The sequence below is a fragment of the Thalassophryne amazonica genome, chromosome 13 (genome assembly GCF_902500255.1).
Source record: "Thalassophryne amazonica chromosome 13, fThaAma1.1, whole genome shotgun sequence".
NCBI lineage: Eukaryota > Metazoa > Chordata > Actinopteri > Batrachoidiformes > Batrachoididae > Thalassophryne > Thalassophryne amazonica.
Genome location: NC_047115.1, coordinates 2,066,376 through 2,089,798, shown reverse-complemented (window position 1 = coordinate 2,089,798; position 23,423 = coordinate 2,066,376). Strand labels below are relative to the sequence as shown.

Genomic DNA, 23,423 nt, shown 5'->3' with positions numbered 1-23,423 from the left:
CTAAAGGGATCAAGTACAATAAAAACAAAATGGGGCCCAATACAGAACCCTGAGGGACTCCACATAACAGGTCCACAGACTCTGACCTTATCTGGTTAGCAAAAACGCTAAAGCTGCACCCAGACAGATATGAAAAAAACCACCGAAGAACTGACCCCGACAGTCCGACATGATCCCTCAATCTATTCAGCAGGACCTGGTGGTCAACAGTATCAAAGGCAGAGGATAAATCCAAAAGAACCAACACGGTGGATTTCCCAGCATCAGCAGACATCATGATGTCGCTGGACACTTTCAAAAGAGCCGTTTCCGTAGAGTGTTGTCTACGAAAACCGGACTGAAACCTGTCATGAATGTTATTCTGATCCAGGAAGAGTGTCAGTTGGTCTGAAACCACCCTCTCAAGGATCTTAGACAGGAATGGGAGCTTAGAAATAGGACTAAAACTACTTAGCTCCATTTGATTTAAACCTGTTTTTTTCAGTAGAGGCAACACTATGGCATGCTTAAAAGCACTGGGAAACACACCGGTGGACAAAGAAAGATTTACCATTCTAGTAACGCACGGACCAATTACCTCAAATACTTAAATAAAGAGCCTGTAGGGAAGGATGTCCAATGAGCAAGAGGAAGGTTTCATCTTGCTCACCGATGCCAAAATATCAGCAAGTGTCACAGCCCTAAATGAAGACCAAATGCTGGGAACAGGCTCAATAACAGTAGAAGTACCACACAGGGAGGGTGGAATTTTATCCTTAATCAACTTGATTTTGTCAGTGAAAAAACTCAAAAAAGCATTGCTGTCAGCTTCAGAAAACTCAGGAGTAACTGAAGCAGCAGGACATACAAGAGAGTTGATTGTATCAAACAACACTCTGGGATTCTTCTTATTCACAGACACCAGCTGACGTATGTAGACAGAACGGGCACTCTCAGCCATTTTGTTATATGATAGAACCAGCTCCCTGAGATGAAGCCTGTGAACCTCAAGTTTAGAGGATTTCCACAGGCGTTCAGTCCTTCGACACAGTCTCTTAAGACTTAAGAGCTCTTCATTTATCCAAGGGCACTCATTTTTCTATAAAGACACATTGTATTTGACAGGAGCCAACTGATCAAGAATAGTATCACAGTGTTGGTTAAAACACTGGATAAAATTGTCCATATCAAGAAAATCAGTGAACAAACAAGGATTAAACATAGAAGAAAATCTTTCTGCAGTTTCAGCAGTGATGATACGCCTCCGAGACTTAACTTCTAAGGGCTACTGATCAGAGCTGGAATGCAGGTCAAACGAAACAAGACTATGGTCGCTCAAGTGGACATCTTTTATAGACATATTTAAAATCTCTAGGCCAAGTGTAAAAACTAAATCTAAAATGTGACCCTTTTGGTGAGTGGGCTCAGAAACATGTTGCACAGAATTAAAAGCTTCAGTCAACGATAAAAGCTCCATAGCAGAGCAAGATAACTTGTCATCAACATGAAGGTTAAAATCTCCAAGAATTAAAACAGATTCCAACGTTATAATAGAGGATAAAAAGTCACTAAAATCCTTAAGAAAGGCAGTAGCAGGGCCTGGGGGGCGGTAAACCAACACACCTTGAACAACTGTGATTCAAAGGAGGGAAAATCCTGTGACTGTACCCCTTTACACACACAATCCTCTTTATAAACGATGGCAAGGCCCCCACCACGGCGACAGGGGCGGGGCTTCCCAAGGACACAGAACCTAGCAGGGCAGAGCTCATTTAAATGAAGAAATTCCTCTTCTCTCTGCCAAGTCTCCGAAAGGCACATTAAGTCCAACATTTCTGTTGATATAAGATCATTCAGGGAAAATGATTTATTGGCGATTGAACGCACGTTCAGTAAACCAAGGCGCAAGGTGGACGACGTCACGTAGGCTCTGTCTGAGGCTCGCAATGGGATAGGACGAAGACAGCGGTCACGTGGACTCCAGCTGATCCGTGCAGGCGGAGGCGTAAACACGGAAGTGCACAGTAGTGATGGAACTACGCCACCAGGTTACCAGCGCTGAGAAAAGTCTAGAACACCCGTACCTAACCGAACAGGTGTCGATGCAGATGTGCCATCGCACACATCAAAGAGAGGAATGTGGTAGAGGAAGCGAGCCCGTCCTCGGCCACCAGTGCTGGCGCCCAAACGCGCCGCTGCACGCCTTCTCTTCACCTGGACACCAGCCCGCGAGCCTCTTCTCCTCTTATCCAAAAAGCCTTTTTTCCTCAGTCTCCTGCGGATCTTACACGGCGCCCTCAACAGCAGCGGATAATCAGGTGAGTCGGAGCCGATAGTTAGGGGCGGAGGAAACGCCTGGTTGAACCTGTCTCGTGAAGCAAATAGGCTCTCCATTGTCTCCTTGATATGAAACAAAGAGTCCCAATCGTAAGCCCGTAAAGCCAAGACACCTCCATCTGCTAGTCGGGCTGCTAAAATAACAAATGTCGTAAAAGTGGCCATTAGTAACCAACACAACAGGAGCCGAGCGACGGCCACGCCAGTCACAGGCCCCATCTAATATCAGGTCAGTTAAGATGAACATGATTACAGCTTTTGTGGTTGTAATCTAACCAAACAAACACATAGGTTGTGATCAGTTTTGGTTAAAGGCGAATAAAGGGTAAAAATGTGCAAAGGAAAATACCAATACACACATTAAGAAGAACAACTAAATTGGGGGGGATCAGGGTGAGAAAATAGTCATCAGAACCCTCCAGAATGCATCCCTGGACATCAAAACCCCAAAATGTTTGTGAGCAGCCCCCAAACCCCTTTGCTGACAAAGTCCACTTTCACCAAAAAGAGCTCCTCCCATTTCAGATCCTGGCTCCAGGCCTGAGACTTTAACTGGTATTGAATTAAGTTCTGTGAAGTACTATCACATGATGTGATAGTTGACTAACATTTAACATACAGTTTGATGGCGCAATTTGACTTCTTGAATATCAATTATTATAACTTACTTTTTTACCTTGTCATGTTCACATATATTGTGAAATGTGGTTGAATAGCAGTTTATTCTGTTGAAATTGTGTTCTTTTTACCCAAATGTGTATGGTAAAATGTAGGAAATGTAAGGAAGAAAAACCTAAGTTTGGAAATTTTTTCTGGGGGAGCCTGCCCTTGGACCTCCTTAACTTCCTCTTTTTTTCTGTTTTTCAATTTTCCACTCGCACCCCTGCAGGTGCATGTTGACTAAAAGTTCTGTGACCTGCTGACTTCTTCTTTACCTTTGGAACACACAGTAATCCTGCCCTTTGAGAACGTAAGGTTTAATTAGAACAGTCAGACAGGGAGGCACTCGCTCATGAAGGACGAGCACCTCCCTGTCTGGCTCCTTTCAAAACAGAAAAATTGGAGGACTTCCTGTGTGTTTGGCCCCTGATTAAGGTAGGAGCCAAAGTTATTTGTATATTTTTCTTTGCCCAGTCAGCGGGTAAAAGGTTCATTCTGTCAAACAGGGACTGAATGAGGGTTTTGAAATGTGCCATCTGCCTTCAGAGGGTGACTTTGTTGGGCGTGCCTAATAAATTGTCACTGTTGTGCTGTGAGCTGCATGAGCACAGTGACTGTTTCCAGTTCCTGTGAAGCTTTGTGAATGACACTGTGGTGTGTTTGTTGTTCTCAGGCTCAGATCGACCACTACCTGAACCTGGTCAACAATCAGATCAAAGACATCGTTGGAAAGTAAGTCCAGAACCCTACCTGTTGGTCTTACAGAGATGATCTGGACTGGTGAGCGTTCAGAGAGCGACTGCAGGATGAGGAAACGTGCTGGTGGGAATATCAACTGTTGCTCTGCTGATGAGCAACTTAATCCATTTATTACTTTTCTCAGAGTTCAAATGAAATATCACAGAGCCAGAAAAAACATTAAGTCCATCTGCTTTTAAAATTGACATTTTATGCTAATTAAATGGTAAATGGTCTGCATTTATAAAGCGCTTTTCCATCTGCATCAGAAGCTCAAAGCACTTTACAATGATGCCTCACATTTGCACAGACACACTCACACCCCAATGTCAGGGTGCTGCCATACAAGGTGCTCACTACACACCAGGAGCAACTCTGGGATTAAGGACCTTGCCCAAGGGCCCTTAGTGATTTTCCAGTCAGGCTGGGATTTGAACAGCGGATCCGCTGATCTCAAGCCCAACGCTGATTATATTTTAATCAGTAACTAGTCACATCAATTCTTTGGATTATAATTTATGGAGTTTGAGAGTCACTATCTGAAATTTACACCCACTATTTAAAAAAAAAAAAAAAAAAGTATTTGGAAAACTGAGAGGGAATATCACAAATCTTAAAAATAATCATAAATTTGTTCTTCCTAAAATATTAGTATCAGATAGAAAACCTGTGGTCAGGTGGATTTTTCAAAGCAAAATTACTTTTGTTTAGTCACCTTTGACCTGACCCTGTCCACAGGCTGATTTTGACCTTTATCCTGTGTTACACTCTCTGACATCTTCTGCCTTTTGTGTTATTCAGACTTTTATTTTGAAGTTTTGATGTAGTTTAGAAAAATGTTGGTGATATAAAAACTTTCCTTTTTGCTAAAGCTTATAGTTAGGGCTGGACCATCCCTTAGTTATGCTGCTATAGACGTAGACTGCTGGGGGGTTCCCATGATGCACTGTTTCTTTCTCTTTTTGCTCTGTATGCATCACTCTGCATTTAATCATTAGTGATTGATCTCTGCTCCCCTCCACAGCATGTCTTTTTCCTGGTTCTCTCCCTCAGCCCCAACCAGTCCCAGCAGAAGACTGCCCCTCCCTGAGCCTGGTTCTGCTGGAGGTTTCTTCCTGTTAAAAGGGAGTTTTTCCTTCCCACTGTAGCCAAGTGCTTGCTCACAGGGGGGCGTTTTGACCGTTGGGGTTTTACATAATTATTGTATGGCCTTACCTTACAATATAAAGCGCCTTGGGGCAACTGTTGTTGTGATTTGGCGCTATATAAAAAAATTGATTGATTGATTGATATTTGGGTGTTTTGAGTCTCTCTGTTTAACTGTAATGTTTGTGTCATCCTGCAGGATCCAGGCCAAGGTGCCCGGCATGAAACGTAAAACGGAGTGAAGCGGCAAGGAGTTGGCAGACATGTTGAGGAAGGCGGAGCCAGTGAGGGAGGGAGGGGGTAGATATGAAGGATGGGAGGGGGACTGTGGCGTTGATGCAGACCTTTATAAATGGATGTTTTTTGGTTTTTTCCCTCCTCCGCCCCTTTTTTTTTATTTCCCTCTGTTCTGGATTTGTTTTGTCTTCTGGACCAGTGGGACACATTTTGAGTTCTGGGGAGGCGGAGCAGCACGCTGCTGTGCTCCACTCAACCGCAAATTTTAATTCTTTTTATTAAGTTGTTTTTTTTTTGAGACTCGAAACAGAATTGCTCAAGAAGAAATTGGCCCCTCCCACTGCTCCTGCAGTGCATTGTGGGAGGTCCCTGTGGGTCATTTTAAAACAATTTGCAGTTGAGATGAACAGATGTTTCTTCTTCGTTGGTGTTTTTGTGACATCGCCTGTATTATTATTTTTCTTAAGAATTTAAAAGTATTTAGTGATTTTAAAGTTTTTCACCGTGTTGACTCCCACGAGCTTTGAGTTTGTTTCTTCAGCAGTTTATTGAAAAATGAATTGATGGATAACATCATTGATGGGGGGGGGACATTTAAGAACTTCATTGCTTCTGAGTAATTGTAGCAACCATCATCTAGAAAATCCTTTTTGCCAGATGAATAAAAACCACCATTGACTGCAGTTGTTAGTTCTGTGTCATTGCAGCTGTCTTGTAACGAAAAAAAAAACCTCTGGAACATGTTTACATTCATCCATGTGATAATATCATTAAAAAAAAAAAAAACGTAAATAAACTAAACGTTGTCTGTGGAGGCTGATATCTTAAAGTCACAGCCTGACGTGACTTCAAGAGTTCAAACCTTTGTTATACGAGTAATCATTGTGAATGATAAACTTCATATTGTGACAATTAAAGCTTCCTGCTCAGAGCCGTGTTTGTGGAATGCATTGTGAGATGTAAACAGTTATCAATAAAGCTTCTAGACCAACAAAGCCCTGCCTCCTTCTCTGTCCGCCACCTCGGTGAGGGTTAGCGTTAGTGGCTCAAGATCTGGAGCAGTGGAAATGTGACACTTGGAACCACCATCAGCTCCTATGTGAAGCTGTGCGTAAACTCGGGTGCATCTGCACGGCGTGGATCACAGCAGAGCCCAAAGACATGATGCCATCAGTCATCACGGCCGCTGAGCCACATCGAACCTCAGAGCAGATGACATCCTCCTGGAAACAGGCAAGAATCATTGCCACGCCAACAAACACAGGCCACCTGCTAAAAAAAGCAAAGTTCAACTCAACCAGGGAACGGATAACCTGCACCAGACCTCAGGTCAGGACCTCAGTACTGATCCAGCATCCTGAATCCACATCAGCTTCAGGCAGGTCATCTGGGCTTCAGTAAGTGAAGGTCTGTGTGACTTCTACCTGTGCACCTGAAACAGAATGGCTGATGAGCTCATCCACCTGCCTGAAGAGTCGAACTCAACCAGCTGGTTTTTCATTCAATCAAACCTTTAACCAGGATTTACAAACCTCATTCAATCAATCAATTTTATTTATATAGCGCCAAATCACAACAAACAGTTGCCCCAAGGCACTTTATATTGTAAGGCAAGGCCATACAATAATTATGTAAAACCCCAACGGTCAAAACGACCCCCTGTGAGCAAGCACTTGGCTACAGTGGGAAGGAAAAACTCCCTTTTAACAGGAATAAACCTCCAGCAGAACCAGGCTCAGGGAGGGGCAGTCTTCTGCTGGGACTGGTTGGGGCTGAGGGAGAGAACCAGGAAAAAGACATGCTGTGGAGGGGAGCAGAGATCGATCACTAATGATTAAATGCAGAGTGGTGCATACAGAGCAAAAAGAGAAAGAAACACTCAGTGCATCATGGGAACCCCCCAGCAGTCTACGTCTATAGCAGCATAACTAAGGGATGGTTCAGGGTCACCCGATCCAGCCCTAACTATAAGCCTTAGCGAAAAGGAAAGTTTTAAGCCTAATCTTAAAAGTAGAGAGGGTATCTGTCTCCCTGATCTGAATTGGGAGCTGGTTCCACAGGAGAGGAGCCTGAAAGCTGAAGGCTCTGCCTCCCATTCTACTCTTACAAACCCTAGGAACTACAAGTAAGCCTGCAGTCTGAGAGCGAAGCGCTCTATTGGGGTGATATGGTACTACGAGGTCCCTAAGATAAGATGGGACCTGATTATTCAAAACCTTATAAGTAAGAAGAAGAATTTTAAATTCTATTCTAGAATTAACAGGAAGCCAATGAAGAGAGGCCAATATGGGTGAGATATGCTCTCTCCTTCTAGTCCCCGTCAGTACTCTAGCTGCAGCATTTTGAATTAACTGAAGGCTTTTTAGGGAACTTTTAGGACAACCTGATAATAATGAATTACAATAGTCCAGCCTAGAGGAAATAAATGCATGAATTAGTTTTTCAGCATCACTCTGAGACAAGACCTTTCTGATTTTAGAGATATTGCGTAAATGCAAAAAAGCAGTCCTACATATTTGTTTAATATGCGCTTTGAATGACATATCCTGATCAAAAATGACTCCAAGATTTCTCACAGTATTACTAGAGGTCAGGGTAATGCCATCCAGAGTAAGGATCTGGTTAGACACCATGTTTCTAAGATTTGTGTGGCCAAGTACAATAACTTCAGTTTTATCTGAGTTTAAAAGCAGGAAATTAGAGGTCATCCATGTCTTTATGTCTGTAAGACAATCCTGCAGTTTAGCTAATTGGTGTGTGTCCTCTGGCTTCATGGATAGATAAAGCTGGGTATCATCTGCGTAACAATGAAAATTTAAGCAATACCGTCTAATAATACTGCCTAAGGGAAGCATGTATAAAGTGAATAAAATTGGTCCTAGCACAGAACCTTGTGGAACTCCATAATTAACTTTAGTCTGTGAAGAAGATTCCCCATTTACATGAACAAATTGTAATCTATTAGACAAATATGATTCAAACCACCGCAGCGCAGTGCCTTTAATACCTATGGCATGCTGTAATCTCTGTAATAAAATTTTGTGGTCAACAGTATCAAAAGCAGCACTGAGGTCCAACAGAACAAGCACAGAGACGAGTCCACTGTCCGAGGCCATGAGAAGATCATTTGTAACCTTCACTAATGCTGTTCCTGTACTATGATGAATTCTAAAACCTGACTGAAACTCTTCAAATAGACCATTCCTCTGCAGATGATCAGTTAGCTGTTTTACAACTACCCTTTCAAGAATTTTTGAGAGAAAAGGAAGGTTGGAGATTGGCCTATAATTAGCTAAGATAGCTGGGTCAAGTGATGGCTTTTTAAGTAATGGTTTAATTACTGCCACCTTAAAAGCCTGTGGTACATAGCCAAATAACAAAGATAGATTGATCATATTTAAGATCGAAGCATTAAATAATGGTAGGGCTTCCTTGAGCAGCCTGGTAGGAATGGGGTCTAATAGACATGTTGATGGTTTGAATGAAGTAACTAATGAAAATAACTCAGACAGAACAATCGGAGAGAAAGAGTCTAACCAAATACCGGCATCACTGAAAGCAGCCAAAGATAACGATACATCTTTGGGATGGTTATGAGTAATTTTTTCTCTAATAGTTAAAATTTTGTTAGCAAAGAAAGTCATGAAGTCATTACTAGTTAAAGTTAATGGAATACTCAGCTCAATAGAGCTCTGACTCTTTGTCAGCCTGGCTACAGTGCTGAAAAGAAACCTGGGGTTGTTCTTATTTTCTTCAATTAGTGATGAGTAGAAAGATGTCCTAGCTTTACGGAGGGCTTTTTTATAGAGCAACAGACTCTTTTTCCAGGCTAAGTGAAGATCTTCTAAATTAGTGAGACGCCATTTCCTCTCCAACTTACGGGTTATCTGCTTTAAGCTACGGGTTGTGAGTTATACCACAGAGTCAGACACTTCTGATTTAAAGCTCTCTTTTTAGAGGAGCTACAGCATCCAAAGTTGTCTTCAATGAGGATGTAAAACTATTGACGAGATACTCTATCTCACTTACAGAGTTTAGGTAGCTACTCTGCACTGTGTTGGTATATGGCATTAGAGAACATAAAGAAGGAATCATATCCTTAAACCTAGTTACAGCGCTTTCTGAAAGACTTCTAGTGTAATGAAACTTATTCCCCACTGCTGGGTAGTCCATCAGAGTAAATGTAAATGTTATTAAGAAATGATCAGACAGAAGGGAGTTTTCAGGGAATACTGTTAAGTCTTCAATTTCCATACCATAAGTCAGAACAAGATCTAAATATGATTAAAGTGGTGGGTGGACTCATTTACTTTTTGAGCAAAGCCAATAGAGTCTAATAATAGATTAAATGCAGTGTTGAGGCTGTCATTTTCAGCATCTGTGTGGATGTTAAAATCGCCCACTATAATTATCTTATCTGAGCTAAGCACTAAGTCAGACAAAAGGTCTGAAAATTCACAGAGAAACTCACAGTAACGACCAGGTGGACGATAGATAATAACAAATAAAACTGGTTTTTGGGACTTCCAATTTGGATGGACAAGACTAAGAGACAAGCTTTCAAATGAATTAAAGCTCTGTCTGGGTTTTGGATTAATTAATAAGCTGGAATGGAAGATTGCTGCTAATCCTCCGCCCCGGCCCGTGCTACGAGCATTCTGACAGTTAGTGTGACTCGGGGGTGTTGACTCATTTAAACTAACATATTCATCCTGCTGTAACCAGGTTTCTGTTAGGCAGAATAAATCAATATGTTGATCAATTATTATATCATTTACCAACAGGGACTTAGAAGAGAGAGACCTAATGTTTAATAGACCACATTTAACTGTTTTAGTCTGTGGTGCAGTTGAAGGTGCTATATTATTTTTTCTTTTTGAATTTTTATGCTTAAATAGATTTTTGCTGGTTGTTGGTGGTCTCATTGAGATTAAAAATCTCTTACAACAGTGTCCTGGCCAAGAGGCAACATACAAAAAGCACATGTTACATACATCATTTAGTAGGTTCACTGGGAGGACATGCAAACAGAAAGAACCAGGTGGGAAGAGAACCTGGAACCTTCTCCATCTGAGGTAACTGTGCTAGTTCCTGCCCCTCAGGAACTTCAAAAAATCAAAACACAAGATGGCTCTCAGAATGAAACAAAGTCATGTGGAAATAGGGTTGCCAACCGTCCCTTGAAAAACGGAATCGTCCCTTATTTGGAAATAAAAGTGTTCGTTCCGTATTGACCTGAAACGGGACGCAGTTTGTCTCGTATTTCTGTGAGAATCAAAAGTCTGTAAAATGTCAATGGAATTGACTGGCGCTTTATATGGAAACTTACGGTAAATTTGATCCCAGCCTCTCTCCTGCTTTTCACCAATGAGCTGACAGACACGAGTTGACAATACAGAATCACTCTTATCTCATTGGTCGAGGGACATCTGCTCGCAAGAAGATACCGACGTCATGAGCCGACGACTGTCGCTGGGCGACAATAACAAAGCAGCATGGCTGATATCGATACAGACACCGACACTACGGACAGTCTGTCTACAGACAGTCTGTCTACAGACAGTCTGTCTACAGACAGCAATGTCTGTAACGTCGTTACTACACCTAAAAAAAAAAAACGAATGCAAAAATACAGGGACGAATGAGAAAAGGAAAATGTCTGAGTGGAAAAAGGTGCGGACAACAGCTATAAGTATTGTTTACTTTTCAGACTTTATTTTTTGCACTTTTTATTACACTAAATGTGTAAATGTGCACTGTTACATTGTTTTGGATGATGCAAATTTTCAATTGTTTTTTTGTTAATTTATACAATTTTAAGTTAAGGAATAGCACTAGAGAGATTTTTAAATATTTTTTTTAATTTTATGCTTTGAAGCAGGGCAGAATGCTCGTATTGAAATTGAGTGAAAATTTATTTTGCACTAAAAATAAATTGCTAAATAATTTGTTTTCCACGTGTTCATATCAGAACAAATGCATGTATGCATCTACTTAAATTCAGGGTCAAGTCAACAGTCAAATGGTTAAAAATCATTTCACACAGACGCTGGGAAGGGTGAAGGCGATGGTCGGTCGGCCCTGGCGAGGTGTCCCTTATTTATTTTTCAGAGAGTTGGCAACCCTATGTGGAAACAGTGCTACTGCATCGTAGTCATCATTTTAGGCCATAACCACCTGGGTTGTTGACCTCCAAATAATCCAACAAAAATTATAACGAGTAACATTCAAATATACACGCAGCTGGGCGAGCGGACGTGCATACAACCCCTGGCAAAAATGATGGAATCACCGGCCTCAGAGGATGTTCATTCAGTTGTTTAATTTTGTAGAAAAAAAGCAGATCACAGACATGACACAAAACTAAAGTCATTTCAAATGGCAACTTTCTGGCTTTAAGAAACACTATAAGAAATCAAGAAAAAAAGATTGTGGCAGTCAGTAACGGTTACTTTTTTAGACCAAGCAGAGGGAAAAAATATGGAATCACTCAATTCTGAGGAAAAAATGATGGAATCATGAAAAACAAAAGAACGCTCCAACACATCAGTAGTATTTTGTTGCACCACCTCTGTCTTTTATAACAGCTTGCAGTCTCTGAGACATGGACTTAATGAGTGACAAACAGTACTCTTCATCAATCTGGCTCCAACTTTCTCTGATTGCTGTTGCCAGATCAGCTTTGCAGGTTGGAGCCTTGTCATGGACCATTTTCTTCAACTTCCACCAAAGATTTTCAATTGGATTAAGATCCGGACTATTTGCAGGCCATGACATTGACCCTGTGTGTCTTTTTGCAAGGAATGTTTTCACAGTTTTTGCTTTATGGCAAGATGCATTATCATCTTGAAAAATGATTTCATCATCCCCAAACATCCTTTCAATTGATGGGATAAGAAAAGTGTCCAAAATATCAACGTAAACTTGTGCATTTATTGATGATGTAATGACAGCCATCTCCCCAGTGCCTTTACCTGACATGCAGCCCCATATCATCAATGACTGTGGAAATTTACATGTTCTCTTCAGGCAGTCATCTTTATAAATCTCATTGGAACGGCACCAAACAAAAGTTCCAGCATCATCACCTTGCCCAATGCAGATTCAAGATTCATCACTGAATATGACTTTCATCCAGTCATCCACAGTCCATGATTGCTTTTCTTTAGCCCATTGTAACCTTGTTTTTTTCTGTTTAGGTGTTAATGATGGCTTTCGTTTAGCTTTTCTGTATGTAAATCCCATTTCCTTTAGGCGGTTTCTTACAGTTCGGTCACAGACGTTGACTCCAGTTTCCTCCCATTCATTCCTCATTTGTTTTGTTGTACATTTTCGATTTTTGAGGACATATTGCTTTAAGTTTTCTGTCTTGACGCTTTGATGTCTTCCTGGTCTACCAGTATATTTGCCTTTAACAACCTTCCCATGTTGTTTGTATTTGGTCCAGAGTTTAGACACAGCTGACTGTGAACAACCAACATCTTTTGCAACATTGCGTGATGATTTACCCTCTTTTAAGAGTTTGATAATCCTCTCCTTGTTTCAATTGACATCTCTCGTGTTGGAGCCATGATTCATGTCAGTCCACTTGGTGCAACAGCTCTCCAAGGTGTGATCACTCCTTTTTAGATGCAGACTAACGAGCAGATCTGATTTGATGCAGGTGTTAGTTTTGGGGATGAAAATTTACAGGGTGATTCCATAATTTATTCCTCAGAATTGAGTGATTCCATATTTTTTTTCCCCTCTGCTTGGTCTAAAAAAGTAACTGTTACTGACCGTCACATTTTTTTTTCCTGATTTCTTATAGTGTTTCTTAAAGCCAGAAAGTTGCCATTTGAAATGACTTTAGTTTTGTGTCATGTCTGTGATCTGCTTTTTTCTACAAAATTAAACAACTGAATGAACATCCTCCGAGGCCGGTGATTCCATAATTATTGCCAGGGGTGTATATACAGTGCCTGTGCTTAATTAAACAAATTCATCATAGTGCATCTGTCACCAAGAAATTCAACAGTGATACAGGCCTATAATACAACTTTTTGAGTTTTTTTTTTTACAGTGATCAGATTAACTCCCAGTACAAGTATATGTTCTCGAATATATGATATAACAGTTATTAAGTCCAAATTGGGGTGGTTGATGTAAATACAATAAAAGGGATAGGCTTCAGGGCTGTAACCGGGTCTGTGCCGACCTGTGGGTGAGCCCTGCTCCCGTCCTATATTGTGATTATCTGGTTCTGACTGTAAGCACATATAGAGGAAGGGTTTGGCATGACGGTTCTATGTCGAACAGCATCAGCCATCCCCTACCTCTTGTTTATAGGAATTTAGATAGAATTGTGAGACATATTAACACTGGGAATTTAATGAAGATGATCAGATGAAGGGGTGATGGAGAGGGGGGGAAGGGAGGGAGGAGACAGGTTTGGAGGACTGGGTTGGTTGTATTATTAATGGGAGGATTTAAGTTGCATAGCTCTATTTAAACTACTAGCACATCTATTAGCAAGTTCTTCTCCTGGGTGGCATCTGTCATGCATAAGCTTGTAAATGGTATATTTTTTTATTTTTCCTATTTTTTTGAATACAAGTATGGAGTAGTGGTGTTTGAATATTTCTTTCAGCATTCTTGTCTGTTATATAATTGTTTAACATACTGAGGGTGGCTTCAAGATGTTTCTGCATGTCGTTATATTCTTTCTGGTAGTTTAGGCATGTAGATTTCTTTTTGAATAACGTGTGGAAGTTCCATGTGTGTAAATGGATCAGATAGATAGTAGCTATTATTGGTGTTGCACCGTGTTTGTGGATGGATGAGATTGTGTTGTCTATTGCTGCTATTATTTGGGTGTAGTATGATTGACTGTTATTGAAGATAACTTCTTGGTAGTTTGAGGATGTCAACCGTGTAGTGATGTCACTGATGCCTGCAACTATGTAATAATGTGTTTTACCTGTGTGTGTTCATCCTGTGTGTTCCGAGGATGAACAAAAGGTCTGTGGGGTATAGAGCCTTCTCCTACCGTGGTCCGACTCTTTGGAATGATCTACCTGCTGTTATTCGTCAGTCTGACACGGTGGAGATTTTTAAATCAAGACTGAAGACCCACTTTTTTAGACTGTCTTATCATTCATTTTTAATCTGTTTGTGTTTGCTTTGTAATTTCTTTTTATTCTACTGTGTTTTAACTTTTAACTGTGCTTTCCTTGCTTTTAATTTTGAATTTAGATTAATTTGTGTTGTTGTGAATTATGTGAAGCGCCTTGGTGCAACTTTGTCGTGATTTGGCGCTATATAAATTAATAAATTATAAATTATACCTGGTATGATTGGGGGGTGATGATAAATAATGTTATCTAGTGCCATTTGTGTTGTTTTTTTTTTTCAAATTTCAGCCTTCCCCATATGTCCCCCACCCCTTCAGTAATCAATCTTCTGTGTGTATTTTTTTTTTTAGTACCCCCACCCTGCCATCACCCAATATCACGTTCATATCTGTTGTGATGTCTTGATGACTACCTGTGTTTGGAAACAAAGCAGAAAATGAGAAAATTAATAAGACATATCAATATCCAAATTGGTATTTCGTAAGATGTAACCTAATTACACCTAGGCCTTAGGGCATGTCATATCATTCCGGATGATATAACCATTCTTTTTTGAGTGCAGTCTTAAACGAGTTTAAGTTGTCGCAGGAAACTGTTGCATCAGTGAGGCTGTTCCAATCATTAATTACTCTGATAGCAAAGGGGTTCTGCCTAAGGTTGTTATTTACATTGCTTTTAGCTACCTTATATCTATGGCCTCTGGTTCTATCTGATTCGGTGAATTTGAAAAATTGATTTTGGTCAACTTTGTCAATCTGCTTTATAATCTGGAACACCTGTATAACATCAGCTCTTCTTCTGAAATTAAGTGAGTCCAGGGTCAGCCTATAAAGACGTTTGTTGTAGTCCAATTCCTTAAGGCAGGGCCCCGGGGAAGACCCAGGACACGCTGGAGGGACTACATCTCTCGGCTGTCTTGGTAACGCCTTGGGGTTCCCCCAGAGGAGCTGGGGGAGGTGTGTGTGGATTCGGGAGGTCTGGGCAGCTTTGCTTGAGCTGCTGCCCCCACAACCCGACTCCGGATAAAGAGGAAGAAAATGGATGGATGGAATCTTGTCTTTTTTTGAGCATTGGTCCCCACACCAGGGTACAATATTCTAGGATGGGCCTAATTAGGGCTTTTTAAAGGGGGATTATTGTGTCCTCCGATAGGTTACTGAAAGTTCTTTTTATTAAAGCCAATCTGCTGTTAGCTTGTGCAGTGATTTTTTTCCTACATTTCAAAAATTTAAGTTTTTCATCGAAATTTTCTCCCAGATCTTTTTCCATCGAATCTGTGGTTAAATTGATGTCTAACATACTATACGTTAAAGAAGGGTTGTTGGTTCCAAAGTGCATAACTTTACATTTATCTATATTAAAGGGTAGCTGCCAATTTTGGGACCATTCCAATAAGGCATTTAGGTCGTCTTGTAATAATTCATGGTCTTGGATGCTGCTTAAGGCTCTGAACATTTTGGTATCGTCAGCAAAAATTTTTATAGAAGATGACACTTGGTTAGGTAGGTTGTTAATGAACATAATGAACATAACAGGGCCTAAAACACTCCCTTGAGGAATTCCAGATGTTACTGACCTCCTTGTTGATTGCTTGTCTTTAATTACAACTGTTTGAGTTCTGTTTGATAAGAAATCTATTAGCCATCCTAATATATTCCCACCTATGCCAAGAGAATGAATTTTAGAATTAGCCTTTGATGAGGGACTTTGTCGAAGGCCTTGGCAAAGTCAAGGTAAATGCAGCCTAATGGGATGCCGTGGTCCAGTATGTTGGTCCAGAGTTCCATGACCAACAGTTGGGTGCAGCACGATCTTCCACTTCTAAATCCGTGTTGGTCTCTGGTTATTATAATGTTGTTTTCAAGGTGCTCTATCAAATCACTGCGTATGATTTTTTCCATGATCTTACAGCTAATGGATGTTAGGCTGACGGGTCTATAATTCACTGTTGAATGCTTATCACCTTTTTTGTAAATTGGCTTTATGTATGCTTCCTTCCACGCATTAGGCAATTTCCTTTGTTCCATACTCTTTGTGAAAATTAGGAAGAGGGGCATATTGATCTCATTTTTTAATTCATATAAAAGTCTTGCGTGAATACATTCAGGGCCTGCTGCTTTAGATGTATTTAAGATTTTCAGTTGCTGATCAATTTTATCAAGTGTGATATTGCAATCTGTTAGGGCAGAGTTCACCTCCTTTGGGGGGATTAATGGTAAGGTCGAGATATCTTCTTTTGTATACACCTCGGCAAAGTATGAGTTGAATAGCTCAGCTTTATCTGCGTCATTAGTGACGATTTCCTCATTGCTGTTTTTAAGATTGGGAATGTGTTTTTGACCTCCATTGATGTACTTGAGGTAGTTCCAGAAAGCTTTGGGCTTAGTCTTGATATCTTTGGCTAACTGTAGTTCATAGTTCGCTTTGCTATTGCCCACAGTTCTGTTGGCTCTGTTCCTATGCTCTGTAAATGTTGCCCATGTTTCAATATTCTTATTTTTTAGATATTGTTTCCATTTCTTATTTTTGGCTTTAATTTCCTCTTTGACCGTACTATTGACCCATGGGCTTTTGTGCTTTGCTAGTTTCTTTTTAGTAATATGAAGGTCAATTTGTTGATTTAATTCCTCTTGGAAGATGGTCCAGCGTTCATCTACTTCTAAGTTTTTGAACTTGAGCACCCAATCAATATTAGATATAGATTTTCTAATTGAGTCATAGTCCCCCCATTATAACAGTAACCTAATTCCCCTGGTGTAATATCTTTTTCCAGTTCATATGTAAAAGTTATTGTGCAGTGTTCTCCTTTTGAGCCTAGCGGAGCCGCTAGGGTCACGTTCTCAATCTTGTCAGGTCTATTGGTTATTATCCAGTCTAAGCAATTTTGATTCTGCCCTTGCCTTTATCTGGTTGGCTTGTCTATTAGTTGTGATAGTAGTAAGTCATTTATTTTGTCATACATTACAGATGCTGGGTGAGAATCGTTGGCGTTTACAATATGGTTTGTCCAATCCACCTCTTTGTAGTTGAAGTCACCTGTTATGACTAACTCGCAGTTAACAGAACTGACTTCCTCCAGTAGTCTAAGTAGGTTGGCATTGTTTTCTTGGCTGCTGTTAGGGCTCCTGTAGATGCAACCTAGTAGCTCTACTTTGTTTTTTAGTATTATTTTGAGCCATACTGACTCAGTATATAACACAGATGGTTTATATTCTTGTATAGTATAATGGCTCTTTACGTAAATGGCTACCGCTCTAGCAGAATTATTACAATGCGTTAGATACCCTAAATGATCTAGATTAGTAACTTGGATGTTTGAACAACTACCTTTGGGTAAAGTTTCTGTAATAAAGAGGATGTCGGGTTTTAGATCATTAGCTAAAATTAATAGCTCATTTCCCTTGTTTGACAAGCTATCTGCATTAGTGTAAAAAATTAAAGAATTATTTTTTTCATAACTTGCAGAATTTGTGATCAAGGCATTTGAGTTTCAATATTACCAGGGGAATTGTTTGACATATATTCGCTGGATTTGATTCGTTACAGGTTTTTTTTCACAGGTTGACGGGTGTAGTTACCTGGGTTACCCCGCACCCTGTAACAGTGTATCTGAGCTGCTGAACTTTGCTTTGGCTTCTTGGACCTTGTTGTGAAGCTCCATCCTTTGTTCTGCATTTAAATCTTGCTGTTATGTGCAGACGCGAGTTGAGGAGCGGACCAGTGTCTGACTGAACCCAGCGCTAAATAACCAGAAAGCGGTTCCAAAAACAAAACAAATTTATTTCCCTTTTGTGCAATAATTTGTGTACAACATAAATGTGCAGTTGTCTGGCGAGGTGAAGGACGGCGCGCTCTCCAGCGCCCAAATGGATCGAAGCCCGACGCTTCTGGACCCAGACTCACCGCCGAACACCCCCAGGTGGATACGACAAACTGACTCTGAAGGATGGAAAAGGTGAGGTAAGTCAACAGCTACAACTAATATCCTTCAAAGGCACACACTATCAGCAACACATTCAGGTCTGAATTTAAGCTTTATGTAAATGAGCAGCTTCTCACAACAGGTGGAGGATCATCAGTCCGTACGTCACGGCCGTGAGAAGCGAGCTGCACAATTCTCATCAATGTTCAAATATACTGCGTAACAAAATACCAAATTACTGTTAACACTTATTCAGACAATCATCACCTCTGATGTGTGCTGACAGCATGTGTCCCTCACCCGTCCTCCTTCACAGGCACGATGTGTCAAACCCTGGCGCGGTCCTCAGTGTCTCACAAACGAACGTCACAAGGTCGAGTTCCCGGCAATTCTGCTCGAATCACTCATGGCTTAAATGCAGAACGCCATCTCATTATCTGCTCCAGCTGAAAGTCTTTAATTTTGCACGTGAGCACCATCCACAGGTGCTGCAAGTCATCAGGCCTGCACGTGACCATCCTCCACAAGTGCAGCCAATAATGCTGATGAGGGTGAAGGACTCTTCTGCCAGCACCTTCTCCACAGACAAAAACCAGTTTGCATACCACCTGGAGAGCAAAGAAAAGAAAACAACACCAAAATGTCCAGCCAAACCCCCCAACACACAACACTTGCCTTATGCTTACAACTTTGATGTTATCTGGAGCATTTTTCAGCTTGGTTAGGTTGGCTAGCACCCTGTCTCTCATATCTTTTAGAATGAACCTCACTTTAATGGGTCTATATTTCCCAGCTTGGTTCTTGTCCTTATCAAACCTGCCTAGCCTTTCAATGTGAGTTACTCCCATCTGTAGGTCTCTGCATCCAATGTGGTACAAGATTTCATTTAGGAACTCTTCATCCTCACTCCTTCTAGCTTGTTGGTTCTCGTTTTCCTTTTCAGGGACTCGGTATAGGACTATGCCTCTGTCTCTAGTCTCCTTGTCCTTGTTTCTGTCCGTAACTTCTGCTATTGCTTTCCTTACACATGCTATAGTTACGTTTTGTGCTTGTGGTTTAATGGCAGAATTGCTCACCATTTGAGCCCAGGATTTGGATTCCGATATTTGCTTTTCTACATTAGCTGGGAACTCCTTCTGGATTTTGTCATAATTCTCTTTGACATTTTGGTTGATGGCCTGGATCTCTTTGCTTATGTCTTGAGTATTTATACTCTCAATCAAGGTCTTTTGCTGGGACAGCATATCTGTTATTTCATTGATTTTGGCATCAATTTTCAATAATTCAGTTTTGTAAGGTTTATTAGTGACCAGTGGTCCATCAGGATCAGGGAACAGTTCAGACAAACACTTCTAACAAAACCACTGAATGTCCTTACGGTCATTTATGGCTGCCCACTGTTCATCAGTCATTTTTACACAATTGTGGTCAAATTTGTCCATACAGTTTGCACATTCTAGCCACCTAATATCATCATTGCTAGTAGAATTAACCTTACAAATAATTCATTGCCAGATTTCATTATCTACTGTTGTTTTGCTGCCTGTTTTAGATTTGGCGCCCTTGATGGCATCCTTAGTAACACCAGCCTTTGACCCTGTAGCTGCCTTTTCAGGCATTTTCCCCCTATTCTACGTTATGGTTACCCCCCTACTTCCAACAGGTGAGTAAAAGACTGCTTACTTGAGAGATGCAAATCACAAATCTTAGGTAAATACCCGCACTATGCACCGTAAACACAGTATAGCAATCAGAGAGATGAGATGTGATGCCGTGTTACAAAGTAGCACGGCAAGGAAAACAAACTACTTCATGCACTCACTCGACTACCTCAGGACGCTACCTGACAACCAGGAAGTGAAGCTTGTGAAGTCGTTTTCAACTCCGTCGCCAAAAATTTGTTTTCCTTCCCCGTTGCCTGCCGTCCGCTCGGACACCAGGCTTAAACTTAAAAACGGGACAGATGCTAACATGTTAGCATGTCTATGGCATTTTCACACTGATCTGTATATAACACGGGATAGACTTTGATTAAAGAATGATTATTTTTAGAATTGAGTATTTGTCCCAGTGAGATATGAGTAAGTGAGAAGAGAAGAGAAGAAATTGTCAAAGTAATGAAAGAAAATAAGTCAAATGGTGAATCGTGGCGGGCATAAATTCGGAGGGATCAATCTTACATTATCCGAAGAACAAAAATAAGTAAATGAGAGAATCAGCTCAGTTATTAATTGAAATTGCTGATGTTCTAATAAAGTGTCTATGTGCGGGCTGCATAAGTTTGCTTCAGCGTATTGTACTGTGTGTGTGTGTGTGTGTGTGTGTGCGTGCGTGCGTGCGTGTGTGTGTGCGTGCGTGCACGCCAATGAGCTGTCCAGTAATCTGTTTCCGGGTCTAAAGATCTGCAAGTTTACAGTTAAGTTATGTCTGTATGATCCTTTTAAGGATCTAGAGTTTAGGGTTAGTTTGTGTTTAAACCTCCATCCCTTCTCGACGTCTCCACCTCCATTAACTGCATTCGTCTGTTTCTAAAGTAAGAACACTTAATAAAACATTTTTCTTTTACTTTATATATTTTGTTATACACAGGTAAAATATACATGTATGTTTGTTAATAAAAAAAATATTTATTACAATAAACAGGACGTTAAAGTGCAAACTTACTTTCCCCCCAAACAACATGAACAGGAAGCGATCGCATCTCACAGCAACTCCCTTTGAAAATAAGGGAGAAACGCATTTTTACATAAAACAAACGCAATAACGTCTAAAAACCCAGTTAATATATCCAGGAGAGTTTTATGTTGCGATGTTAATGCTGTTGTCCGTGTGCAGCCTGATCAGAGCGTCTCAGTGCAGTTCTCAATGTTAATGACAGCGCGCCTTTTTTTGTGTGTTTGGACCCGGAATACGTACAAGCATCTGAAGAGAAACCCAACAAGTGGCTATAAGAAGAAAATCATTAACTACCTCCAAAACCTGGAGAAAGAGGGACTCTTCGACAGGCAGGCATACTACAGACTGTACCCTGAGGACGCCACTCCGTGCATCTATGGACTGCCCAAAATCCACAAACAGGAAGTGCCACTCAGGCCTATTGTATGTAGCACAGATTCCGTCACATACAATTTGGCCAAGTACCTCAAGTGGATTTTGGCTCCTCTAGTGGGTAACTCAGACCACCATGTGGAGAACACATAAGATTTTGTGAACTATATCAAGGACCTTCAGCTAGAGGCAGATGAAACTATGGTGTCATTTGATGTGACTTCGTTGTTCACCTGCATCCCCACCGCTGAGGCCGTCTCAGCTGTGAGGCAGAGACTGCTGGAGGATGTGTCTCTACTTGAAAGGACCAAACTCACACCAGACCACATCTGCCAACTCTTGGAGATCTGTCTCAACACCACGTATTTCCTGTTTAGGGGGAATTACTACAGGCAGATCCATGGTTGTGTGATGGGGTCTCCGGTATCCCCCATTGTGGCCAATCTGTACATGGAGCGAGTGGAGAAGACAGCCTTGACGTCTTTCACAGGCATCTCTCCCAGTCACTGGTTCAGATATGTTGATGACACATGGGTTAAAATCAAGCAACAGGAGGTTGAGGACTTTACAGAACACATCAACTCGGTGGACGCCAATATCAAGTTCACACGTGAGGATGCCAGAAACAACCATTTAGCCTTCTTGGACTGTGATGTTACAATTGGAGAGAACAGGCAGCTCCAGACAGGGGTTTACAGAAAACCAACTCACACTGACCAATATCTGTTCTTTGACTCAAACCACCCCCTTGAACACAAGCTCGGGGTGATCAGGACACTTCAACACAGAGCCCTACAGGTGCCCACAACTGCAGAGGGAAGGGCTAAAGAACAACAACTTCTACGGAAAGCCCTCACAGTATGTGGGTACCCATGATGGTCCCTGGACAAAGTGCAGAAGTCCCAGAAAACAAAGAGACCAGATAGACAGGAGACGGAGACAAGAAGAAGAGTGTCTCTCCCTTATTTAGCAGGAGTAGGGGAAAAACTACAGAGGATCTTCAGACAGCACAAAATCCCAGTTTATTTTAAACCTGTTAACACCTTGAGACAGAAATTAGTTCACCCTAAGGACAGGATCCCTAGTTACAAACAGAGCAATGTAGTGTATTATATCAGATGTCAGGAAAACTAATGAACACTACATAGGTGAGACTAAGCAGCCGTTACACAAAAGGCTATACCAGCACCGCAGAGAGGACGCCAGTGGACCTCAGTCTGCAGTTCATCTCCACCTTAAAGACACTAACCACACGTTTGAGGACAAGGAAGTTAAAATCTTAGCCAGAGAGAAGAAATGGTTTGAGAAGTGTCAAGGAAGCATTCTTTGTGAAACATTTGAAACCCAGCCTTAACCGGGGAGGGGGTCTGAGACACACTTTATCCCCTGTTTACAATGTGGTACTCAGGTCAAAGCAGTTTCAGTTTTTGTTCATGGTAATGAGTCATTCACATCATCAAGGGAGTCATCAGGGGAGGTTTCCGTACTGTCATTAGGAGAGTGCTAACTAGCGCACAATAGGTGCTAATTAGAGCTATTGTTTAGTCACTAGCCTATAGCAGTCAGCCTCTCGGTAGGTGGGGTCTGCTTAGGTTTAAAACTCCAGCTTTTGTTGGCTTCTGGTTTATTCTTCTCTACAAGAGTCAGACAGAAGTCAGACTACCAGAGCAAGAATTTTAGCTGAGGAAGCTTCTGTGATTAGAATCGAAACATCCTCGTGTCAAGCAACCCAGTCCAGTCGAAGATTCAAGCTTCTCTACTATGGAAACCACCTGGACAACTGAGAGCCTACACAGAAACATTACGTCACACTTAACAACCGGTCGCCTGCCAGCAGTGTTCAGTATAATTAATAGCTCAGTGTTTGTTGACGGACATATTTTCTTTTGTTCGTCCCACTGGCCTCCTCCTTGGCCCTGCGCCTCCTGTTCCTCTGGGTGAAGCGGGACACGGGCACAGGGACAGACACAGGAGCCGGGAGTGAAGCAGGACCAGCAACAGGAGCAGGAGCCAGGACCCGAGCACAAGCTGGGAGAGGAGCACGAGTTGGGACTGAAGCAGGAGCCGGGCCCAGTACCAGAGCTGCTGACGGCTCACTCTCTTTGAAGAAGTGCACTCAAAGAGTGACCGTAGACAGACACTTGATGAGTGCCACGTATCTGCATTATAAAGAAAAGGAATATTGTGTGTCATTAAAAATACTTTCATCACTGAATAGTTTTTATAAAAAGAATTGTTTGTGA

General features: G+C 41.3%; 1 protein-coding gene across 3 annotated transcripts in view; it reads left to right on the top strand.

Annotated features, from left to right (window-relative positions):
- Window positions 1–6,088, top strand: part of LOC117523923 (reticulon-4-like) — a 54,442-nt gene extending 48,354 nt beyond the window's left edge. For all 3 annotated transcript variants that reach the window (XM_034185544.1, XM_034185545.1, XM_034185546.1), the window contains 2 exons: window positions 3,650–3,708; window positions 5,060–6,088. In XM_034185544.1, coding sequence (XP_034041435.1) covers window positions 3,650–3,708; window positions 5,060–5,102 — 102 coding nt within the window. In that variant the 3' untranslated portion in view covers window positions 5,103–6,088. The remainder of the gene's footprint in view (window positions 1–3,649; window positions 3,709–5,059) is intronic.
- The last annotated feature ends 17,335 nt before the right edge of the window (window positions 6,089–23,423 follow it).